Source organism: Coptis chinensis, chromosome 8, assembly GCF_015680905.1.
Source record: "Coptis chinensis isolate HL-2020 chromosome 8, ASM1568090v1, whole genome shotgun sequence".
Classification (NCBI taxonomy): Eukaryota; Viridiplantae; Streptophyta; class Magnoliopsida; order Ranunculales; family Ranunculaceae; genus Coptis; species Coptis chinensis.
The window spans coordinates 56,214,587-56,236,883 of record NC_141463.1 but is presented as its reverse complement, the minus strand read 5'-3'; the positions used below and the strand labels follow the sequence as shown (position 1 = coordinate 56,236,883).

The following is a 22,297-nucleotide window of genomic DNA, read 5'->3' as shown; positions in this document are numbered from 1 at the left end:
GTTGAAGAATCAGCATGACTATCAATTTTGGCTTAATGTTATCCAAATTGGCCCAATGGCCTCAAACTCCACATCAATATGATCAAGATTTATCACATCACATGCTATTACATCTAGTAACAGAAATAAAATACATAAATATTGGTACCCTATTTTCATAAAAAATATTGTTACACTATCCTTAACATGAAATGAGTATGCAGATTTCAACGGTTAAGCGGGACTTAGTTTACCATCCCAAGATCAACCTTCATAAAACAAATCAAGGTCTTTCTTGCAACATTCCACAGGCTTAATGAAAGAAACAGAGAGACAACATCCACATAACAGATCTAGATACTGTTTAATCATCAAAATGGTTGTCCTAGTGGTATAGTAACTAATAAAAGCTTAAGAGCAAAGAACTCGAGCTCAATCTTTATTTATTTATTTTTTTTGCTTGGTAAAGTTGAAATCTCATTAAAATTGAAAAGAAAGTAGGCCGAGAAAGCCTACTATTACAAAGAAACAAAATAAAACTAAAAACATAGCCACAGGAGGCTAACCCGAGAACTACAAATTATTCTACTTCTAAATACAAAATCCTATCCCATCTCACCACAAAATACTCAAAAGGGATACTCCTAAACTCTTTAAAAATCTTAGACCACTGAAATAATAAAGCCTAAACTCGAGCTCAATCTTTACGCACTAAGAAAAGGGCAAGTCAATAGGTTATCTCAAATCTCAATTTAAGGGGTTTTTGCATGTTTTGACTGGGTAGAAAAAATATGCCTTTTACTAATCAATCAAAATATATGACAAAAAAAGGTCTTGGGCAGTACATTGTGGGTTTAGAGATTCCTCAGTTCTGACACGCAAAAAAATCATTTAATGACCATGCTAAAATACTCGGATGTTTATTTTTCTTTTCTCTACTAATCTTCAAGTAAAAATTATGCTTGTTAGGATAATATTAACGAATGGTGATATCATATCCTCTTTCTTTTGTGGGTTTAAGTCTCTCATTTTCTTATATGTGCATAATTTTCTCGCGGAATAAAAGGTAGTTATTTCTATTAGAGACATATATTTAATATCCAACACTCTAGATTGAGGGATCAAGTCATTGATTGATAGGATAATGAAAATATCTCTGCTGCTCCCTTGTTGAGATTGCTCAAAAAAACAACAAAAATGAACTCAAAATAGGGGATGCCGTTCATTTCTTCTTGTCAATGCAGGCCCGGTGAAATTAAAGGTGTTAACATATATTAGTTGGTATGAATTGAAGATAATAAACAGGGGGAAAAAATCAATAAGAACAAAAAAGTAACCTTTTTACTAAGATCTGCAGAGAAATTTCGTTCAGCCGATGAATAGATGATTACCTAGAAGAGGATTGGTTGATTGTTATTTTCATTTTATTTTTCAAGTTCGGTGTGGATTTCCGTTCAAAAGACTGACGTGTCAACTTATTAGTGGTCTTCTCCAATATTGTGCCTTAGCACATCAAGTGCCCACTCTGAAACATCCAATTAATAATCACCGCCATATACATTCACATTAAAACAATTAACGCTAACTGAAGTACACTTTAAATTATCTAATACTAAACAATTATTGTCATTCCATACTATGTTATACATGTAAAAATAAAATGTTAATGTAAAAATTAATTACAAAAATATACAAGTCATAGTCGATTTCTACGTAGCTTGTTCCAAGCCATACAAATGCTCGTCATCTTTCAAAATTTTAGGACCGATAGGGTGCTTCTGGCATAAAACTAGGAAGTGTCTCGGTCGACCACATCTATCCGACCTAAGTATCGCTAAATTGACTGCTTTGACCACATTCTTATATATTTCGCCATTACTCATTGTAGATGTAAAATCCAAATCGTCTTCAATGTGCCTGACCCCACATCCATTCGCTTTAAAAAATTCAACCCTTACAGATCTTTCATAATCCATCATCGCACAATATATCTGATACTCGTTATATTCACAACCTATGATCAATACTCCAACCTCATATTTCTCTTTGTCAATGAATTCTTGTGCTCTCTGAGCAAGTCTTTCAAGTGAGACACTTGCTACTATAGGTTTGAGGTCACTCACTAAGGATTTAAGATCTCCTTTCTTACCTGCTTGTAGAATATAAATATTTGGACCCAACTGTAAATATTTTTGATAACCATCAACATAGGGAGGTTTTCCAGTTTCCAACTTAATTTGTTCCGGGCTGAGATTCCCTCTTGAATTCATGCATGCACTATACCCATGGCTCGAGAGGGAGGTGGAGGGAACTTAGATGCTACTATAATGGTGTTGCTACTAATTACATCATCCTCAAGCGATGTGAGTCATTGGATGAAGGTAGATCCCAACCTTTACAATCAACTAGCCATTTGGCCCGGCCTATGGCCGGACTTGCTACGTGGATAGCTAATGACTCAAAAGCTTAAAGTCCATTTGAATAAATAATATATGTATATTGATAGCTAATAATTCACTACATACTTTGTTTGAAGGGTTTATGTTTTTTTTTTTTTTTAAGAGATTGCAATCAAAATACTATACACACTGCAACATAATATCCGTTAAAAACCACTGACAAATCTTACTTAATATACTACTCAAATTATAGACAATAGTACAGGACCTTGGTGGATTTGAACTACCATCTCTTGGGGTGTATTTCACATTCAAGTGCTCTTCCATTGAGCTAAAGATCCACTTTAAAATGCCAATCTGCAACATAACCAAAGTTAAAAAGGAAATAGACAATGAATATTTAGAAAGGAAATTAAATAGTTATTGATCAGACCGTACATTCACTACTCTTGGAGAAAAGACATGTTACCAGTAGCCCCTATATTCAACGATTCTAGCTAACACCTTACCTGTGAAGCACTAAATAAAAACAACTAATTAAAAATAGTGAACCTACAGACCTAAGCACATTACGCTTCCGTGTGTTGTATATCACCTAACAAAATGGTTAAAAGATTTATATCACTCTGCCACTTTACTGGAGCAAAATTGATGATACCTTCTCTTCTATTTTTTTTTTTATCTGTCTCATCAATTGATTGGGGCTTTAAAATTTAAGGAACGGGACCGTTTTTATATAATTTTTTTTTCATTTTATTATTATGTATAAAAAATCTTAAAACTATGATTTTAAGAAGAATAATCTTAATAAGGTCATGAGACCTTCCCTCACTTTTAGGAGTTGTTTTCCCTTTCAAGAAATTATCAGAATCATTTCTATAAAAGTTGGTCCTTCTATTTGCATGTGTCTTGTGAAGTGTTTGGGACCCCCTCCCCACCCATCTCCCTTTGTCCAACCTCGCCCTCGGGCAAAGACTTAACATTCTAATTTAGTTTATGAGTTCCATCCATATGACAAAAGACATGGACTGGGATGCCACGGTCTCCATAAACAAATAGAAATTCTCTAAAAGAAGCATCCTTGTGCCGATCGTTTGCATCCCCATAATGGCCCCACGCCAACGATTTAACATCGTAAATAAGTGAACAATCCTCGGATCTCGGAGAGGTACTTTCAAGTGAAGGAACATCTTCTACCGATCCGAAGTACTCGGGGGTATTGTCTAATGAGTTTAGCCCTCGACGCATACACTTTTATGAAATAAATGAAATAGAATTACATATATGACCAACCGATAACAACTGAATTTCTACTTACAAAGCATTTCAATTAACAAAATAAGAACAACCTCAAGTTTTTTATCTGTCCTGAGGGATATTGTGAAAGTTGTGATTGCTACATATAGCAATGTGTTTTTTTTTTATGGGCAGCACCAATGTGTTTCTACTCTCTCTAAACTTCTCTCTCTCCTTTTCAGATGCACAGCTGCAATTATTCACCAAGAATAAAGATATTTTGCATTCACACATTTAGCCTATGAGCATGGATTCATTAACAAAGGTCGCCACTGTTAAAATAAAAGTACAAACTACACTGATTTTAGTGGAAACCGATTGAATGAGACTACGTAACAAATAAAGAAACACGCCACAAAATTGTTGGAATGCATCCGAATAAACATTAGCTTAGTCGAAAGCGGATTGAATTTCTCAAACAAGAATAAGTTGGCTTGCTTTATTGACTATTTTCGCCAATGGATGATGCATTTAATGCTAAAGCATTCAAGTATGATGGGAAAGAAGACCTCACCGCTCACTTTTGCAACTTCTAGAACACTTGTGGAAATAAGTTTCCAAACGATGAAGCACGTCAGCTAAGTATAGCAGATCCCAGACTACCGGTTGAAAGTTGGCAGCGTTGAATTAGTAACTGAACTTTCAGATTTGTCTCCATAAAACACATGCCAACTCGCATAAAGCCTCGGAGAATTTAATCAACAGTACCAAAACCTGCCGATAGTTTTTGATTAGATTCACCGAAGCTGCATAATTATCCACCTATAGAAACAAAAATGAAGAATCTAATCATTTCCTAAGATGGGATCGAGCACTAAACAAAAATCAACCTTTTACTATTCACCCAAAATCCTAACTGCATATGATTTTCACCCAACGGTTGGAAATACTGTTTGCATTTTGAAAGGGGGGAGGTAATCACAACGGTACACCACCCTCCAGTCTATAAACGTCAAATATGGTTGCAATTCTGGACTCTGTTGCACATGCATATACATAAAGAAGATAAAACATTCAGATATCAGGATCATTTACCTTACTAAAATCACTTGCTATTTTGTGAAGACTGCTACCAACATCTTTACAATAATCTATGCTTGCAAATCGACACCTTCTTAGACAATAATCTACAATATCAACTCATTCATTTACACTGTCTTCCACCCCAACCTGAAAAATTGTAAGAAAATGTTATGCTTCATGTTCTGCATCCATAAAACGGTTCAAACTTTGCACACTTCAAGAGATAGAGTAGTTAAATAAAATGCCAGGTTACCTCGCAGTCATTTCTAATAAAGTCCATCAAACACTTCAACATATCAACAATAAGTAAATATTTACTTGACCATTGAGAGCTCGAGTATAACAAATATTTCTATAATCTGCACATTACAAATTCCAAACATAAAACCTAACTAAATGCACGTGTTAATAGAGAGAAAACATAAATACGTACATAAAAAAGAGCCAAGACCATTTTCTTACCAAATCTGCTGTCTAATGCCCACATTGTAGATATTATTTTACTTCACCTTAGCATATACTGTTTTAGATATGAATAATAAATGCCTTCAACTTCTTTACGGACACCCTTACTATGTGGATAAATAATAAAATTCTCCAAGAATCGTGAGGAACTAAAACATGGAACGATTACAAACCTGAATCAGTTGATTCTTGCCATCTATTTCAAGTAAAGCAACTATATCAGCTTCTTGGGTGGGGAATCAATTGACTCGAACTCTTCATTTTGTTGAGGTTGAGAACTCAGCATATAATGCACTCGCTCGAGATGCCTACAAAGGTTCCAACCCCCTGTAACCATACAAACCAAGCATATGAAGCACTCGCTTAAGATGACTACAATGGTTAACAGAATACAATACTAAAAAGGCGGGGGGTCAATGCAAACATAAATATTAAGAAGAATCTGTTTTCATCAAAGAAAGTGATGGCAAGAGAATAGAATATTACAGCATTTGATGTTGTTTATCATTTCTGGGTCCAATAGAATTCATTCTTTTCTGTTAGCTATTTTGCCTTCACATGTCCTGTGATAATGATGCTCTTTTTTCTATCCCTTTAATTACTCATTATGCTTTCTCCTATGACGTTGAAGAGAAGAGTGTCTTAATTGCTCTTCAAGTATTGTTTACTATAACATCATCAGTTGCTAAGAACAGGGCTCAGTAATATTTCCACATTATAAAAACTGCAATGAAGTATCATAGCCAACATACTGCAATCAGTTATCCACTGATATATAACAGTTATAGAGGCAAATTTTAAATAAAATGATCGTGGCCCAAAGGAACCTTATTAATGGAGGAATCCGGAATGGACCAAGGCATCAATCAGCACATGGGTCCTCAAGAGTTTAGCCTTTAGGAAAATAACATAAATGTCTTTGATCATTGGAGTAACAACCTTGTTTTATAATGCTCTTGGACAAACTTTGAACTTCGAAAACTGCTCTTGCAAAAAAATTAACTATCCATAACATGATTTAGTATTGAAGCTTACGCATCAAACAATAATAACATAATTTAGTATTGAAGCTTACGCATCAAACAATATATTGATGAAGATTTGCCTAAACATGAATATATAGATTAAGAGCAATGCAAGCGAGCTAGTCTTTGAGAGACAGAATTATATCTCACAACTTTCACTAAGCACGTAGCATGCTACATCGCAATCCCCATCCCCATAGGGGAAAAGGGGAGGGTGCTTTAATTTTTGTCGACCCCGTTACTACTTCTTTAGGAAGCTTCCAACAGGTAACAATTTTTCTAATATCACGAAGTTTTCCACCTGTTCTATCTTGGTAACTCAGTTGCCTTAATCAATCATATATATATATTTTAGGAAATTTTTGGTGCATCACTCCATCCCAACAACAAACCGATCCCAATTAACATCCCCATTGTAATTCCAGAAATTAAACCAAAAAAACCTCTAATTGTATTAAGTTTGAAATTGGAAATTGCATACCCAATCAATCATCAAATTGTGGGAACTTCAATTCGTTTTGGCAGTGGCGCCAGTTCATCCTTGCATGCTAAATTTTAGGTTTATTTACTAACTACAGGGATGAAAGATTAAAAAACATCAGTTATAGAAATACTGATTGTCAAAACAATATATGGGTCTCATATGTATAATCCCAATACACTTGGTATACATATACAACCATGAAGTCGTGGGTTATAAGCAAGGTAGTTCTTTCTGTTATATTTTCTCTCCTCTTTCACTTTCTTTTCTCAAATCATCTCTTTCTCTTTACTTTAAAACTCTAGGTGATATTCAACTACCCCCAATAACATAAAGCTTATAAGTAATTTCTAATTACCTCGCTCTTTTCGTTTTTCACGAAACCTAACCAAGGAAGCGAATCTTCTGGAAAGATTGGGGTGTTGTGGGACATCTAGCATAACCTGGAGGAAAATCAAAGTAAAAAGGTGATATAGCAAAGGTTTCCTTCAGAGCTCGGAAGGAATCAGAACTACCATATTACTATGATGGAAAGATTTATCACTTACGGGCATACCAAATTGTGATCCATTTCCTCCTAAATATGAAAGAACTGCTTGTAATTCTATAGACTACATTGCTGTCAGAGTTTTTCTAGACGTCTACTTAGAGTTTAGCTCTGTGATTCCATATGTAACGATAATATGATGTCAATTACTCATTTACTTTTCCAAAAGGTCATTATTTGGTGTAGAAACTTACTGTGGTGACCATGGTGACACTGACGCTTTCAGGTTTGCCTTGCTTCGCCTTGCTTTTACTGCTAAGTTCTGATAAATGTGACACCGCTTGACAAAACCAACTCCGTCTCTAAACCAACTCCTTTCCAATTCTGGGTGATAGTAGTGCCTCTGATATAAACAAAACCTGGAATTTTTATATCATCGAATTGGACGAAAGAAAATCTCCGGGCAATCATCGAGAATGAGTAGATGCAATTTTTTTTTGGTATGGAAACCGTGATTGAAAAGAATGGAAGCACTCCGGACTATCAGATGTCGTGTTTAAGTTTTCTTTTTGTTTAAGAATGAATGGAGATAAGATTTAAGAATGGAGATAAGATTTAAGAAAGAAGGGAGATAAGATTTAAGGATGGGGTTTTTATCTATTTTAGGTTACGAACAATTGAAATCTGCAAAAAATGGTGTAGATTTATTTTTTTTAAGAAAAATCTGATGTGTCAATCTCAGAGAAAAAAAAGGGGCTGACGTGGGTCACTGGGAGCATTCTCAACTACTCGCATCACTAGTGGTTAGAGGCGGCACTGGAGCCATAATGTCCATCCCATGGCTACCCGATTGTAGTATACACTTGTTAACCGAGAAACTCATATACGCACAAAAGATAAACTTGATTCATAAAATGAAAAGGTTCCATACAATATGGAATATTGTTAGCTTATATGCAGACATGCGATGAACTCGATACAATGCGATACAAATGGTGCGTTTCAAGAAATGTGATATATTAGGTATTACCTTTGGTACACTTATACACCATCCTATATTTCAAGGGGACGTACCCCTGTTTCTTATATATGTTTGTATCACTCCGCCCATGTATTTCTTAACAAAATAATTTTAAAAAGGAATAAAGGACCACCTTTAAACTCATCATCCTTTTGTGCTCGTGGCTGACATTAACATATCAAACTTACTATTGAGAAAAGTCGAGTCCTTGTGCAATATGTTCTCTAGGTATCCTAAAACTCAGCAATAACCTAGTGTTCCGATCCATCTAATACAATTTAGTGTCATATGAAGCTATTCTGCTAAGTTGATGAATTGCCAAAACTTCTGTAAAGTAAATTAGAAGTATTGTACCTTGTCTCTAGACCTTCCACTAATTATAGCAGTTGGGAAATATCGTGCAACTTCAGGAACTACTGAACGCATCTGCAATTCACTTTTTCCATTAGTAAAAGTAATAACAAAAACAAATTTGTTATTGATTGGAAAGGTTTATATAACGTGCTTACAGAATCAGACATGAAAGCACAACTGGGATCTTCTACAATTGGAGAGAGGGTTCCGTCATAATCCAAAAACACAACTCTTTTCCCTTTTGCTGGTGTCATCATCCGATCAAACATGCTTAATGCGGAAGGATGTCTCTTCTGCATTAGTCGCGGAATTGAATGTCAAATAACAGTCACAATAGCTTCAACAAAGAAAACATAACATGCACACACAAAAAACACACGCACAATTACGTTTTTCAACTTTTTATGAGGGTGTACTTGATAGCATTTGTAGAATTAAACATACACAATAATCAAAGAAACAGCGATATACTTTCTCAATGATACTATATCAGAGCGTAAAAGAGAAACTTACAATCCATGAAGTATAAGACGCATCTGAGGCAGTATTTTCCTCGTTACTGCTACAACCATAATCTCTTGCAATATTAGAAAAGTTAGGTGTCCTTACGACACAAATCTGTTCATCGTTCTCGTCACTCCTAGCTTTTGAGATGGCTTCCATGGTTTCTTGAAATGTTCCCTGTCGTTGGAATTGTGCCATTACTTAGATATTCGTGTAAGATTGCTTCAAGATTCACGTTAAGCCTTTGATCTGAAACACGGTACTAAAATGAAAAACAACTTCTTGTTTTGTTTGGAGATAAGATTTAAGAACGGAATAAGAATGGAGATAAAATTTAAGAATGGAGATAAGATTTAAGAAAGGTTTTTATCTACTTATCTATCTATGGGCTACGAACAATTGTTATCTATCTGGCTACGAACAATTGAAATCGCAAAATAAGGGCGTAAAAATGGGCGTAGAATTCATTCTTTTAGGTAAAATCTGATGTGTCAGTGTGAGAGAAAAAAGAGGAGCTGACGTGGGTGCCTGGGAGCATTCTCAACTACTCAGTATTAATGGTCTTAGATATCAACGAAAGACGGACAATACATGGGCCTCAGCCCATGACAATACAATAAAGCACCCTTCGAAAATATACTCGCGTCGAATTCAAACCCCAAGCTGCTAGTATTGTTCAAAGTATACTCAACTGAATTAGGAGCACGATCAAGTGATGTTCGTGTTGGGGATTATATCAATACCAATCGATTCCCCCACTACACAGATAACTTGTATTTGAACACAATTCAACTCCTGACAAAATCTAAATATCAACTACAACCTATACTAACATGCCCAACTCGCTAAACAACTATTAACAACAGATAATAATGTAAAGCAGTAAAAGCAAACCACAACACAAAGATTTACCCTTGGTTCGCCAATGATGCCTACTTCCACAAGAGCCAGTTCTTAATAAAGTGGGAAGGAAGATTACAATCTCTCCTTTTCAGTCTCTCACCTTACTAGATCACTCTTATCTCTTTACAGGGTTGTATCTCTGTAAAGGTTCTCTCTCTTTGTTTTAGTCTGGATTCCAATCCTTCTAACTTGTTAGGTTAGGTTTTCCAAAACCTTGATTCTGGTTTTATTCTCCAAAAACCAAATTCGCGGGTACTGTAGCAAGGGCCCACGAAATTAGACTGGCGCTGGCGCTCACTCTGGCGCTGGTCGCTTAAAGACTGGAAAGGCGAGCGCGAAGTCGCCCTCTATGGTGGGTAAGCCCTAGTCTATCTGGAACTCGAGGAAGAAGTCGCCTATCTGGCCAGCCAGGCCTCGACATTCTCGATGCCGAATTCGCCCGTTTCTGTCCAGCTCTGTTTTCTCTCCTCATGTGAGGGATAACTCAACAATCTCCCCTCCGAGACGGTGAGGGGCTTCCTCCATGCAATTTCCAAATCAGCGGAGGGTGGTGCGCCATTCCGCAATAGCACAACAAACATCAAACTTACCTTTCGGTAAGACTTTGGTCATCATATCCGACCCGTTCTTGTCGGTATGGATCTTCTCGATACACAAATGCTTGTCTTCGAGTACTTCTCTAATCCAATGATAACGCACGTGTATGTGCTTGGATCTAGAATGAAAACTCGGATTCTTGCTCAAGTGAATGGCGCTCTGACTGTCACATAGAACTACAAACTGTTTCTGTTTTAGCCCTAGTTCGTCGAAGAACCTCTTCATCCATAGCAACTCTTTGCAACACTCAGTGGCTGCAATATACTCGGCTTCTGTAGTGGAGAGGGCAACACACTTTTGCAACTTTGATTGCCAAGAAACTGCTCCCCCTGCAAAAGTAACCAGATAACCGGAGGTGGACTTCATCGAGTCAACATCACCTGCCATGTCTGCATCAGTGTAGCCTTCAAGTAAGGGCTTACTTCCACCAAAGCACAAACATGATTTGGAAGTGCCTTTGAGATATCTCAATATCCACTTAACACCTTCCCAATGCTCTTTACCCGGATTTGACAGAAATCTGCTTACAACCCCAACGGCGAAAGCAATATCCGGTCTAGTACACACCATGGCATACATCAAACTGCCCACTGCGGATGCATAAGGAATCTTTTCCATCTGACTCTGCTCATGCTCACCCTTAGGACACATCTCTTTGGTCATGCGGAACTGGCCACCAAGCGGACAACTGACTGGCTTCGCTTGATCCATGTTGAATCTCTTCAACACCTTCTCAATGTAGCTTTCTTGAGAAAGCCATAACTTCCCACTCTTTCTGTCACGAGTGATCCGCATCCCAAGTATCTGCTTTGCTTGACCCAAATCCTTCATCTCAAAGGACTTACTCAAGTCTTTCTTCAGCTTGGATATCTTGTTGATGTTTGGGCCAACTATCAACATATCATCCACATACAGCAATAGCACAATGAAATCTCCATCTGGAAATCTCTGAACAAACGCACAATGATCGGAAGCAGACTTCTTGTATCCTTGCTTCGCCATAAAGGAGTCAAACTTTATGTACCACTGTCTCGGTGCTTGCTTCAACCCATACAAGCTCTTTATCAGCTTGCATACTAGGTGCTCCTTGCCTTTGACCTCAAACCCCTCTGGTTGGTCCATGTAGACATCTTCTTCAAGGTCTCCATGAAGAAAAGCTGTCTTAACATCTAGCTGCTCAACCTCTAGGTTCATACTTGTGCCCATACCCAATACCACCCGGATAGAAGTCATCTTCACTACAGGAGAGAAAATCTCATCAAAGTCAATTCCTTTCCTTTGACCGAATCCCTTCACAACAAGGCGAGCTTTGTGCCTTGGGTGAGGATTGTTCTCCTCATGCTTGACTTTGTATATCCACTTATTCTTGAGAACTTTTCTCCCTGTGGGTTTCTCAACTAACTCATAAGTGTGATTCTTATGCAAAGAATCCATCTCGTCATGCATGGCCTTCAACCACTTTTCCTTATCTGTACCTTCAAGTGCCTCTTGATAGTACATAGGTTCTCCACCATCCGATAGTAGCACGTACGTATGTGGTGGATACCTGGTTGAAGCTATTCTCCCTCTGTCAGACCTCCTTGCCCCATCTGCTGGTGCCTCAGGAGGTTGCACTTCTGCTTGCTCTGGTGGTGGTTCATGCATCTCATCTGCATCTTCTATACCAATAGGTTCTATCCCATCATGAGCAATAGGATTCTCATCATGAGCTTCAAACTCATGGTTCTCTGCATTCTCAATGCCTTCTGCACGTTCCACAGTAGGAACTTCTGGTTCTGAATCAACAAGATCATTGGTGAAAGCCTGTAGCTTCTCACCCTCCTCAAAGTCTGCTATGGTTTGGTCTTCTAAGAACACAACATCTCGACTTCGGATTACCTTCTTGTTAATCGGATCATAGAGTTTGTAACCAAACTTTTCATCTCCATAACCCAGAAAAATGCACTGCTTGGCTTTGTCATCAAGCTTGGATCTCTCATCCTTCGGAATATGCACAAATGCCCTGCACCCAAATACCCTCAAGTATCCATAATCAACATCTCTGCCTGACCATACTCTCATACGGATAATCACTATTAGGAGGCTTTGCCGGCGACAGGTTGATCACATGCACGGGTATGCGCATTGCTTCTACCCGGTAGCTTCTAGGTAGTTTAGAGTGAGATAGCATGCATCTCATCCTCTCTACAATGGTGCGGTTCATTTTCTCTGCTATTCCATTACGTTGCGGTGTCTTGGGAACGGTGCGCTCATGGCGAATCCCATGACTCGGCAATACTCTTCAAATGGCCCAATGTACTCACCCCCATTATCGGCGAATACACTTCAACAACTTCGATCTCTCTTTCCACCATGCATGTGGAATTTCTCAAACACGCCAAGTACTTCATCCTTGGTCTTCGGGACTATAGGCCCATATCTTTCTTGACGATCATCAATGAATGTCAAAAGTACGAAACTCCCGGTGGGACTTTACTCTCATAGGACCACATAAGTCTGTGTGCACTAGTTCAAGGGCGTTGTCTTTACGTGGAGACGGGAATCTTTGGAAAGACACCGATCTTTGCTTTCCTACCAAACAAATGAGTACATGTATTTAAATGTGTACCTCTAATGTGCGGCATGGCCTTTTGCTTAGCAAGAACTTCCATCCATTTTATGCCCATGTGACACGGTCTCTTTGCCACCCGCTGATTCGGATGAAGCTTCTTCTTACGCGCGATTAAACTACGCTTTACACAAACTAGCCCACGTGTTTTGTAAAGAGAGCAAGTTTTCTTTCCTCGGCTGCTACAATGGAACCTCGCTTTCGGTTTCCATACCCGTTACCAAACGAGTTTACAAAGCCATCGTCATCTAATTTCCCGCCCGAAATTTAGGCTTAACCGTATGTCGGGGACATGTCTTACATCCTTGAGTGTCAAGGTGTAGCCCGACATTGGTTTCTATATGAACATCTCCAATGCCTATAATCTTGAGGCGCCATCGTTACCCATCCTCACTTCACCATATTCACCACAGCTGTAGGTAGTGAAGAATCCCTGTCGCGGTGTGGCGTGATAGGATGCTCTCTGTATCTATCACCCACTCGTATCGACATGAGGTACTAAGGCAGCACATACCACAATCGACACAATTCCCACTAGGTCGCCGACTAGTGCGGTGGTAGTATCTCTGCTGTGTTTCCGTTCCTCGCACCATGTCTTCATGTACACGGTTATTCTTCTCATCCCTCTTCGGTGTTCGCGACTCATATCTGAAGTGGCCTTTTGTGCCACAATAGTAACATTGCCTCTGCGCCTTAGGAGTTCTAGCTTCACCCCTAGATTTATACGTCATCACCTCTAGAGCGAGATGGTTTTCTGTTTTGACCTCTCCCCGTTTCTCGTGAAAAGGATCTCTGAGTGAGAAGAGTTGCTTCTTGCACTCCTTCTAGTCTCCTCATTCAACAAAGACATGGTAGCCATCTCCATGGTAACAATTCCATCCTTGGCTGCTCCATGTAGAGAAACTGCTAATGTCTCCCAACTTTCGGGTAGAGAGCCTAATAGAAACAAAGCCTCAACTTCGTCTCCCAAATTGATCTTCATCAAATGCATCTGATTGATGATATTCTGTACTTCATTAAGATGCTCAGACATTGAAGAACCTTCTTGGTACTTCGTGAGTCTGCAAACTTCTTAACGACTAGCACTTTGTTTCCACCCGACTTCCTCTCATAAAGGTCTTCGAGTTTCTTCCATAGACTGAAGGCTGTAGTCTCTTGGGCCACATGGTGAAACACATCGTCAATCCATTGTCGAATGTATCCAATCGGCTTTACGTCAAGCTTTTTTTCTTTCGGCCTCATCGGTCTTTTCGGTTTTACTCCCTCATTCTCAATGGGAAGTGCCAAGTCCTTGCAAGTATAGCAAGTCTTCCATCTTGGCTTTCCGGATGGTGTAGTTCTTCCTATTTAGACTCATCACGCAGTGTTCACGGAATGGTCCATCTCTACAAGTTATTTAACCTCAAATCTTCTCGGGGAATTTAAATCAAACACGCCCGACCAAGATTAGGATAACACCCTAGGCTATTATAACCACGGCTCGATACCACTTGTTGGGGATTATATCAATACCAATCGATTCCCCACTACCACGGATAACTTGTATTTGAACACAATTCAACTCGACAAAATCTAAATATCAACTACAACCTATACTAACATGCCCAACTCGCTAAACAACTATTAACAAATGAGGATAATAATGTAAAAGCAAGTAAAAGCAAACCACAACACAAAGATTTACCGTGGTTCGCCAATGATGCCTACTTCCACAAGAGCGGTTCTTAATAAAGTGGGAAGGAAGATTACAATCTCTCCTTTTCAGTCTCTCACCTTACTAGATCACTCTTATCTCTTTCTGAGGGTTGTATCTCGTAAAGGTTCTCTCTCTTTGTTTTAGTCTGGATTCCAATCCTTCTGACTTGTTAGGTTAGGTTTTCCAAAACCTTGATTCGGGTTTTATTCTCCAAAACCAAATTCGGCGAATCTTGTAACAAGGGCCCACGAAATTAGACCTGGCGCTGGTCGCTAAAGACTGGAAGCCGAGCTGAAGTCGCCTCTATGGCTGGTCGCCCTAGTCTATTGGAACTCACGGCCTTGAAGTCGCTTCTATATCTGGCGCTGGCGCTATCTCGACATTCTCGATGCGAATTAAGCCCGTTTCGTCGGCTCTGTTTTCTCTCCTCATGTGAGGGATAACTCCAACAGATTCGTCTTTGCTTCAATAGCAGATCCTGAGATATGCATCTTTCACGATATGGCTTTCCGTTCTTGAAGCACAAATTCGAGCAATCCTGCATGAACACGGTGAAGAACAGCGATGCTGTTGTGCTTTTCACACAAACCATGAATGAGCGACAAACCTGTGAGATGGCTGCCAGCGTCAAAAGCTTCTTGTACTAAATTCCTGATGTTATGTATATCTTGTTTGCTGGGAGCCTTAGGAGGGTGCTTTGTAAAAGAAGAAGACAGTTTGGGCATTTTGGAGGGTGAATTGGGATGAAGTGGAGGTCTGGAATGTTTCTTGTTATTATATGCAAATTCAGTATCAGTATTCTTGAAGGTTGGTGAGTCTTCTTCATTGGTGGGGTTCTTTGAAGATGAAGATGAAGAAGGAGGGATGTCTTCGGAGAGTGGCTGGAGTGTAGGTTTGAGGAGTTCCTTATTATCACCCATTAATGGAGTTGATAGCTATTTCTTGTATTTGCTTGGTGAAGAAGAGTTGAGGCAATGGGCGTTAAGTTTCTTGAAAAGAAACAAGAAAGCTGTAAGAAGATGAAGTTTAGCTATGAGAAATAAAAGAGAGACTTTGTTGGTTTAATTAGCGGTTGGGAGAGAGGGTTTTATAGCGTGGTGACAAGTTATTGTGTTCGTTCTTGTTTGCCATTCTGTAAAAACAGATAACAGAATTTTTTTTTTATAACGCCTCGTTCTCACTTTAGCTCATACCTCAAACACTCACTTGCCTGAATTTCGGCAATGTGATCAAAACTTTAGTAGCGGTCTATAAAATGAATAAGTAAGAAATGCCTATAGCCAGTATTTGGTAAGACATTGCGGACACAGGATATTAATTAGCTGAATCTAATTATAGATCATAAGGTCTAAAGCTTAAAAATCGCCTTAATGCATAAAATGATAATCTCAAAGGAGTCTCGATTCGAGTATTGTGAAGTGGGGAATTTCCAGGATTTGTTCCTGACGGGCGTAGGTGGCCTCCAGGCTACCCATCGGTTGCGGCCGTGAAAAAAATTGCCTTCTACCAAAAAAAAACAGCCAAATTTTCCAAAATATATTATGAAAAACACATGATATGAATAAGTGACCAAAAAAAATGTAACCACGTTTTCTTTTACACATTTTAAGCATTAGTAACAGTGCCCATTTATTTTACCGCATTTACACGAAGTCCGATATTTGAAAGATGAATCTAAATCTATTATTGCACAGTGGGCGAAAATGCTCATCTGCGATTTCAAGAGGCCACGTCAGCAATATTTTTAAGTGGGTACACAAAGTTAATTACAAAACAGGACAATATTTTGATTTATTACAAATTGATCCTTGCCCTAAATTTCATTGGACGCAGGATCGGATGTTCTCGAGATTGTTTAGATATTCTCGAGATACATATATTAAGAACAAACCAATTACACGCCAATCACAATTTTGATTCGTGATATAACTACGGAACATTAAAACAGATAAATTGATTCTAAAATAGAAATCATTCGACCTAATAAACTATGAATGCTAATAAAGCAAAAACCTTCCGACCCAAACAATCAAACTTTCTAAATACCAACTTCAAGGACTTCAAACTTTAAGAATCCGCAACTCTTCAAACTTGAAAAAGCCTAAAACTCTTAAGGGCTATTTGTTTTTTTGGGTTAAGTTATAAGAGGGTCTTATAAGATGGTCTTATAAAGTGGTTTGTTTTTCATTTTAAGTTCCTCTTATAAGTACTTGTAAAAATAGAAAAAACAAATACATAACATCTTATAGATGGTTATTTGACAAATATAATCCTACTTTACATCACATTTAACATGAATAGATTAATTTGAAACAAAGATATAGTTTGATTTTCGATTTCAAATCAATTTTTATAATTAGAATATTGATTTTAGGAAACTACTTTAATTGGCAGTGGTGGTAGTGGTCTTAATAGCACGGTGGTGGTGGTAGTGGAAGTGATGATATTGGTCTTAATAACACGGTGGTGGTAGTAGTAGTAGTAGAAGTGGTGGATATCTTAATAGCATGGTGGCGGTGGTGGTGATAGTCTTAATAGTACGGTGGTAGTGGTGGTGATGGTAGTGGTAGTGGAGGTGATGATATTGGTCTTAATAGCACGGTGGTAGTGATAGTGGTGGTGGTGGTTTTAATAGCACAGTGGTGGTGGTGGTGATAGTCTTAATAGTACGGTGATAGTGGTGGTGGAGGTGATGGTGGTGGTGGTGATGATGATGGTGGTGGTAGTGGCGGCAGTGGTGGTGGTGATGATAGTGGTGGTAGTGGCGGCAATGGTGGTGGTGGTTTTAATAGTTTGGTGGTGGTGGTGATGGTAGCCGGTGGTGGCTAGGGCAATGGAGTTATTTGGAGAATAAAATAATGAAAAAGGAAAGAAGAGATAAATGAGGTTAGGGATATATGGACGGGGGTGTTTGAGTCATTTTTCAAGTTATAAGACTTACAGAATTGAAGTAGATCCAATTTTGGTACTTATAGAATTGGAGCCTCTTATAAGACATTTCTAGTAGAATGCCTCTTATAAGAGGCAAAAAACAAACAAAAAAAAATGTCAAAAATCACTGGGCCACATCTTATAAGAGGTTATAAGACCTCAAGGTCTTATAAGAGGCAAAAACAAATGGCCCCTTAGACTTGAAGAACTCTTTGAAAGAGCCTCCTACGTCTATCATCAAACTTGAAGCTTCAATTAGTTAATCAACAACTTCAATTACTCCTTCAAAGGTACTTTATTCCTGTTGAAAAATAATACAGAAAAAATAGTTAGATTTACTAATAAGGTTGATCAATCTTCCTTTTTTCCTTTTCCTATAAAAAAAGCACAACACAGTTCTTATTTTATTTATTTTCGATATTCTTTCATTCTTTTTGCAATGTCTATTTGACATGTACATAAAACTTACCTTTACAATGAATTCCATGATTGTTCTTTTCCATCAGCAACATAGTTCCATAAACGGCTGCACATAGGCAAAAAAAAAAAAAAAAAAAAACCGTTGTCGTGTTGTACTTTGATTAAGTTGGGTGGGTTGGGTTGGGAATAACCCTTCCTAGAAAAATAACCAAAAAGAAAGTACAGAAGAAGAACCCCAGACAGAAGACGAAGAATTGGAACAAAAAAACACATAAAAAAAATAAGAAGAAGAAGAAGAAATAGTGAGGGTAGTGATAGAATGTTGGAACCAACCTTTACTTTCAAGATGTTGGAAAATAACAATGATGCTGTTGATTGTTGATTGTTGTTTATTGCTTCAGCTTCCCTTTCAACTTCAATGACTTCAAACTCTTTAACAGTCTCCTAACATATGTACTAAGTGATTCAACTTGCTTTTTCTGCCAGGATTCTCTAGCACCAATGATAAAGCATTTTCCTTCTGCTGAATAATTACTTGAAGCCTTTTCATTTCCTTATTTTCTCCTTCCAAATCTTCTATGGTCAGTGTAAGGGAGTAATATTCTCACTAAGGAATATTAAGCACGCATTGAGCATATGCAGAGATTGCAGCGAACTCATATCATTGACCGCAAAGATCAATTCGCAAGCAGCTCGCTTCATGTAGGTGGTACACTTCAGCTCGCTCTAGAGTATTTCAAGTCGTATAGACCACCTCAGGCAGAACGCTTTGAGTGATTACACCATCCCTTATCCAGATATAATTATCACCAGAACCATACATGTACTTCCAATCACTGTGATATATGAACTACTACACCCACTCCCAATCATCACACAATTCCTATCAAAACCAACCTAACACTAATCCTTAATCTCCATCCTACATATGCACATGAAAGTACACGTGTCTCATGGATATACACCTCCCAATGTCTATAAATACCACCTACATGAACTACGTGAGACCTAATTCTTCTTTCCCTCCAGAATCAAAAGAAGATACATAGGCAGTTCACACATCAGCGAACTCGGTCTTTCCTAAATCCAATTCCACTCTCCTTCCTCCCTTGTATGTAAAGGAAAACTAAATCACACCTTTACAGTCATCTTAAGTGTCTTCTCTAATTTGGCTATTTTGTCCTCATATAACCCCAATGTGTCCTCAAACCTGGGCTCCTTTTTGTTGAATTTGTGAAGATGCCCATGTCAGGGGAATTGGGAGCTAGGTTTAGAAGCTCTATAAAAACAAGAAGAAGAACAGAAGTTAGAATGTGTAGTTACGCAACAACAACAACAATAAGAGCAGTTAACAGCTGAAACTTTTCTAAAGTCATAGTGATTATTACCAAGCAAAACCAAAAGACTGAAGACAAATAATACAATACGTACTTGGACAATCACTGATGTTTGCATTAACCAAGTTACAAGCAGTAGGAAGTTAAAGGAGGTTAGCTTCCTGAAGGCCCATCTGCTTGAACGAACTGGCTCCATCATGAGCCTACTGGATTATAAAGCACAGACAAACTGGATTTTTGTCCTTTATATCTTTCACGGGCAACACTCTTTACTAGGTGAATCTACCTTCCCTGTGGCATAGCTTAAACAGTCACCTACTTTGGAAAACTCTCACGCCTGACTGCTCATTATGAAGGTGAAGCACAGAATACTACTAACCCATGCATATAACAAAAAAGGAAAATAGCACTGACGTATTTTTTTTTTCTATACAGTCCCTGGAGAGATTAATAAGTTAGAAAATGCTAGGATTGCTCGCTATAATAGATGGAGAATTTTAGCACGAAAAAGAAATAACGGTAGATTTTTTTACGTAATCATTATTGTTAAATTATTATGTATTTCCAATAAAAACTAATCTAAATCATTTTCTATTAGTTGATTTCATGCGTCATAAAAGGATCTCTACATTTAAAAGTACAACCGCCACTACGTGAATGGTACAAATTTGAAGTCAAAGATTTCAACTTCATAGAACTTAAAGAAGAAAGGAGCAAAATCAATCATCTACGTCAGATTCATGAAGAAGCTATAAAGGAAATCAAACAACTTGAATAAGCCAATGAACAATTTCATGAAATAAATCAAGGCCTACATGTTGATATCATGCACATTGGACAAGAAAATAGGGAATTGCGAACAACACTTGCTAATGTTGAAACAGAAAACAGAGAATTGCGAACATCAATTGCTCATGTTGAAACAATCAACATAAGTGATGGTGAAGGCAAACAAATGGACGTGACAACTGGTGGAGATTCTGACATAATCAACATTAGTGATGATGAATAGAATAGAGTTACATGGAATTATCAATTTTTTTAGGAGTTATCATTGGATTATAAATTGTGCCAAGTTTTATTAGGAATGTTCATGCATTTTCATTTGTTTAGAAGTTTTAGAACCTTCGATTAGTAGCTATATGACTACTTATTGCCTTGATTTTGAATGATAACTGATAAAGTATAGTTTATTTTACATAGACGCACTAACTATCTAGGTTACATTAAAAGTCAAGGTTCATTATTACCTCATTTCCATTAACAAACCTAGGTACAATTTCTTCATGCTGCCCAAGCCAATGTAAACAAATAATATCTCCAAAAAAAAATGGAAGACTTACCGTAAATTTGAGTGTCTTCTTTCCCTTAAAATGTGATGTCAACATTTGAAGAAAGTTCATTCTTATCAATACTTCTAACTGGCTCATCAATAATCATCTAAGAATGGAAAAATAAACTTTGGATTAAAAAACAAACATAATAGCTAGGCTATTAGGATACCATAGCTTCATTATTACCTCCTTTAAGCCTAGGTTCAGTTTCTTCATGCATCCAAGTCAATGGAATATACAACGAGGATATCTCCAACAAAAACATAACAGAGCATATTATAGTCATGACGCAGGATGTTCTCAATCTTTCACGTAGCCCAACCCAAGATATTATACAACGGGAGTCCTCCAACAAAATAACAAAGAAAAAGAAAAAGAAAATCAAATCAAAACTGGAAAAATATAGCCAAGCAAAAAAAAATATGACTTCGGAAAATCGGAAGGTTAGACCAGAACTTAATTCAAAGCGTAAAGTATACCTCATTTTAGGCCATGTAATTGAGTGAGAGAGCAATAACCACAGGCAAAATAAAACTTTCAAAAGCAACTGCGGGGAAAAAAAGAGTCACCATTAGCATCACATAACAAAGACACAAACAGAACAGTGACAAAGACTAACATCAAATGGAAATATACCACTAAAGAACATAAATAAAAAAATAAAAAAAAATCATGAACAAAAATTATTTAACAGATAACAAACAATTGGATTAGTGTGTTGAATTGAGTCATCTGTTTAAGAAAATTATACAATCCGATTAAATCAAATAATATTTGGGTACTGTAAAAGAAAAATACGAAAAATCAATATTTTAAAAACAAAATATATACAACAATTCAATAATAGAAAATAGAACAAAGAATAACTAATGTAATTGAGTACTTAACTGGAATAAATCTTAAACGACTTCATAGGGAATAAGTTTGTCTTAACGTTGATATCATTGATGAAGTGTTGTATCTTTCGGTTTAGAAATTTGGAAAAATCAGCTGGAAACAGATTGAAATCAACAATATATTATGCCAATATGTGGAACTAACTGATCTCAATCATAAAATTACACAAAATGAAGCCATAAGAAAACATTTCATCAAGTCAATTGAGCTTATCATAACAAGTGTCAAGTGTCACCATAAAGGACATGCAGTGTGTTCTAGAAATAAATTGGGATTTTAAAAAATAAACAATGAGACCAAACCAACTACATTCAGGACAATTGATAACAAATTGGACTTCAAAATTAACGCACTTTTAAATTTTAACTTTTTAAGACCAATTACTGATTTATAATAATGGGCTTCTATGCACTATGGGCTTCAATTGTAGAAATGGACGTTGGCTTTAACAAATTTATAGACCAAACCAAGTAAATAGTATGCAAAATTAAAAAAAAAAAGCCCAAAACACAAGTAAAGCCCAAACCAAAAACAAACCCG

At 37.5% G+C, this 22,297-nt stretch overlaps 1 protein-coding gene and 1 long non-coding RNA gene across 3 annotated transcripts; both read right to left on the bottom strand.

Moving 5' to 3' along the window:
* Window positions 1-5,058: 5,058 nt before the first annotated feature.
* Window positions 5,059-9,363, bottom strand: LOC147482041 (uncharacterized). 2 transcript variants are annotated; one of them, XR_015204932.1, is made up of 5 exons: window positions 9,044-9,363; window positions 8,686-8,823; window positions 7,410-7,558; window positions 7,027-7,111; window positions 5,059-5,489 (listed from the first exon to the last, which is right to left on the bottom strand). XR_015204932.1 is itself a non-coding variant. In XM_086577893.1 (4 exons), exons 1-4 carry the CDS (start codon window positions 9,230-9,232, stop codon window positions 5,471-5,473), a joined length of 495 nt encoding a protein of 164 aa, XP_086434019.1. In that variant the 5' UTR covers window positions 9,233-9,363; the 3' UTR covers window positions 5,059-5,470. The 2 variants fall into 2 exon arrangements, 1 of the variants encoding a protein (XP_086434019.1); XM_086577893.1 differs by lacking the exon at window positions 7,027-7,111.
* An 11,501-nt stretch (window positions 9,364-20,864) lies between these two features.
* On the bottom strand, window positions 20,865-21,921 carry LOC147482040 (uncharacterized). Its single transcript, XR_015203670.1, has 3 exons — window positions 21,749-21,921; window positions 21,047-21,407; window positions 20,865-20,966 (listed from the first exon to the last, which is right to left on the bottom strand). It is a non-coding gene; the product is annotated as an uncharacterized LOC147482040 (long non-coding RNA).
* Between the last annotated feature and the right edge of the window lie 376 nt (window positions 21,922-22,297).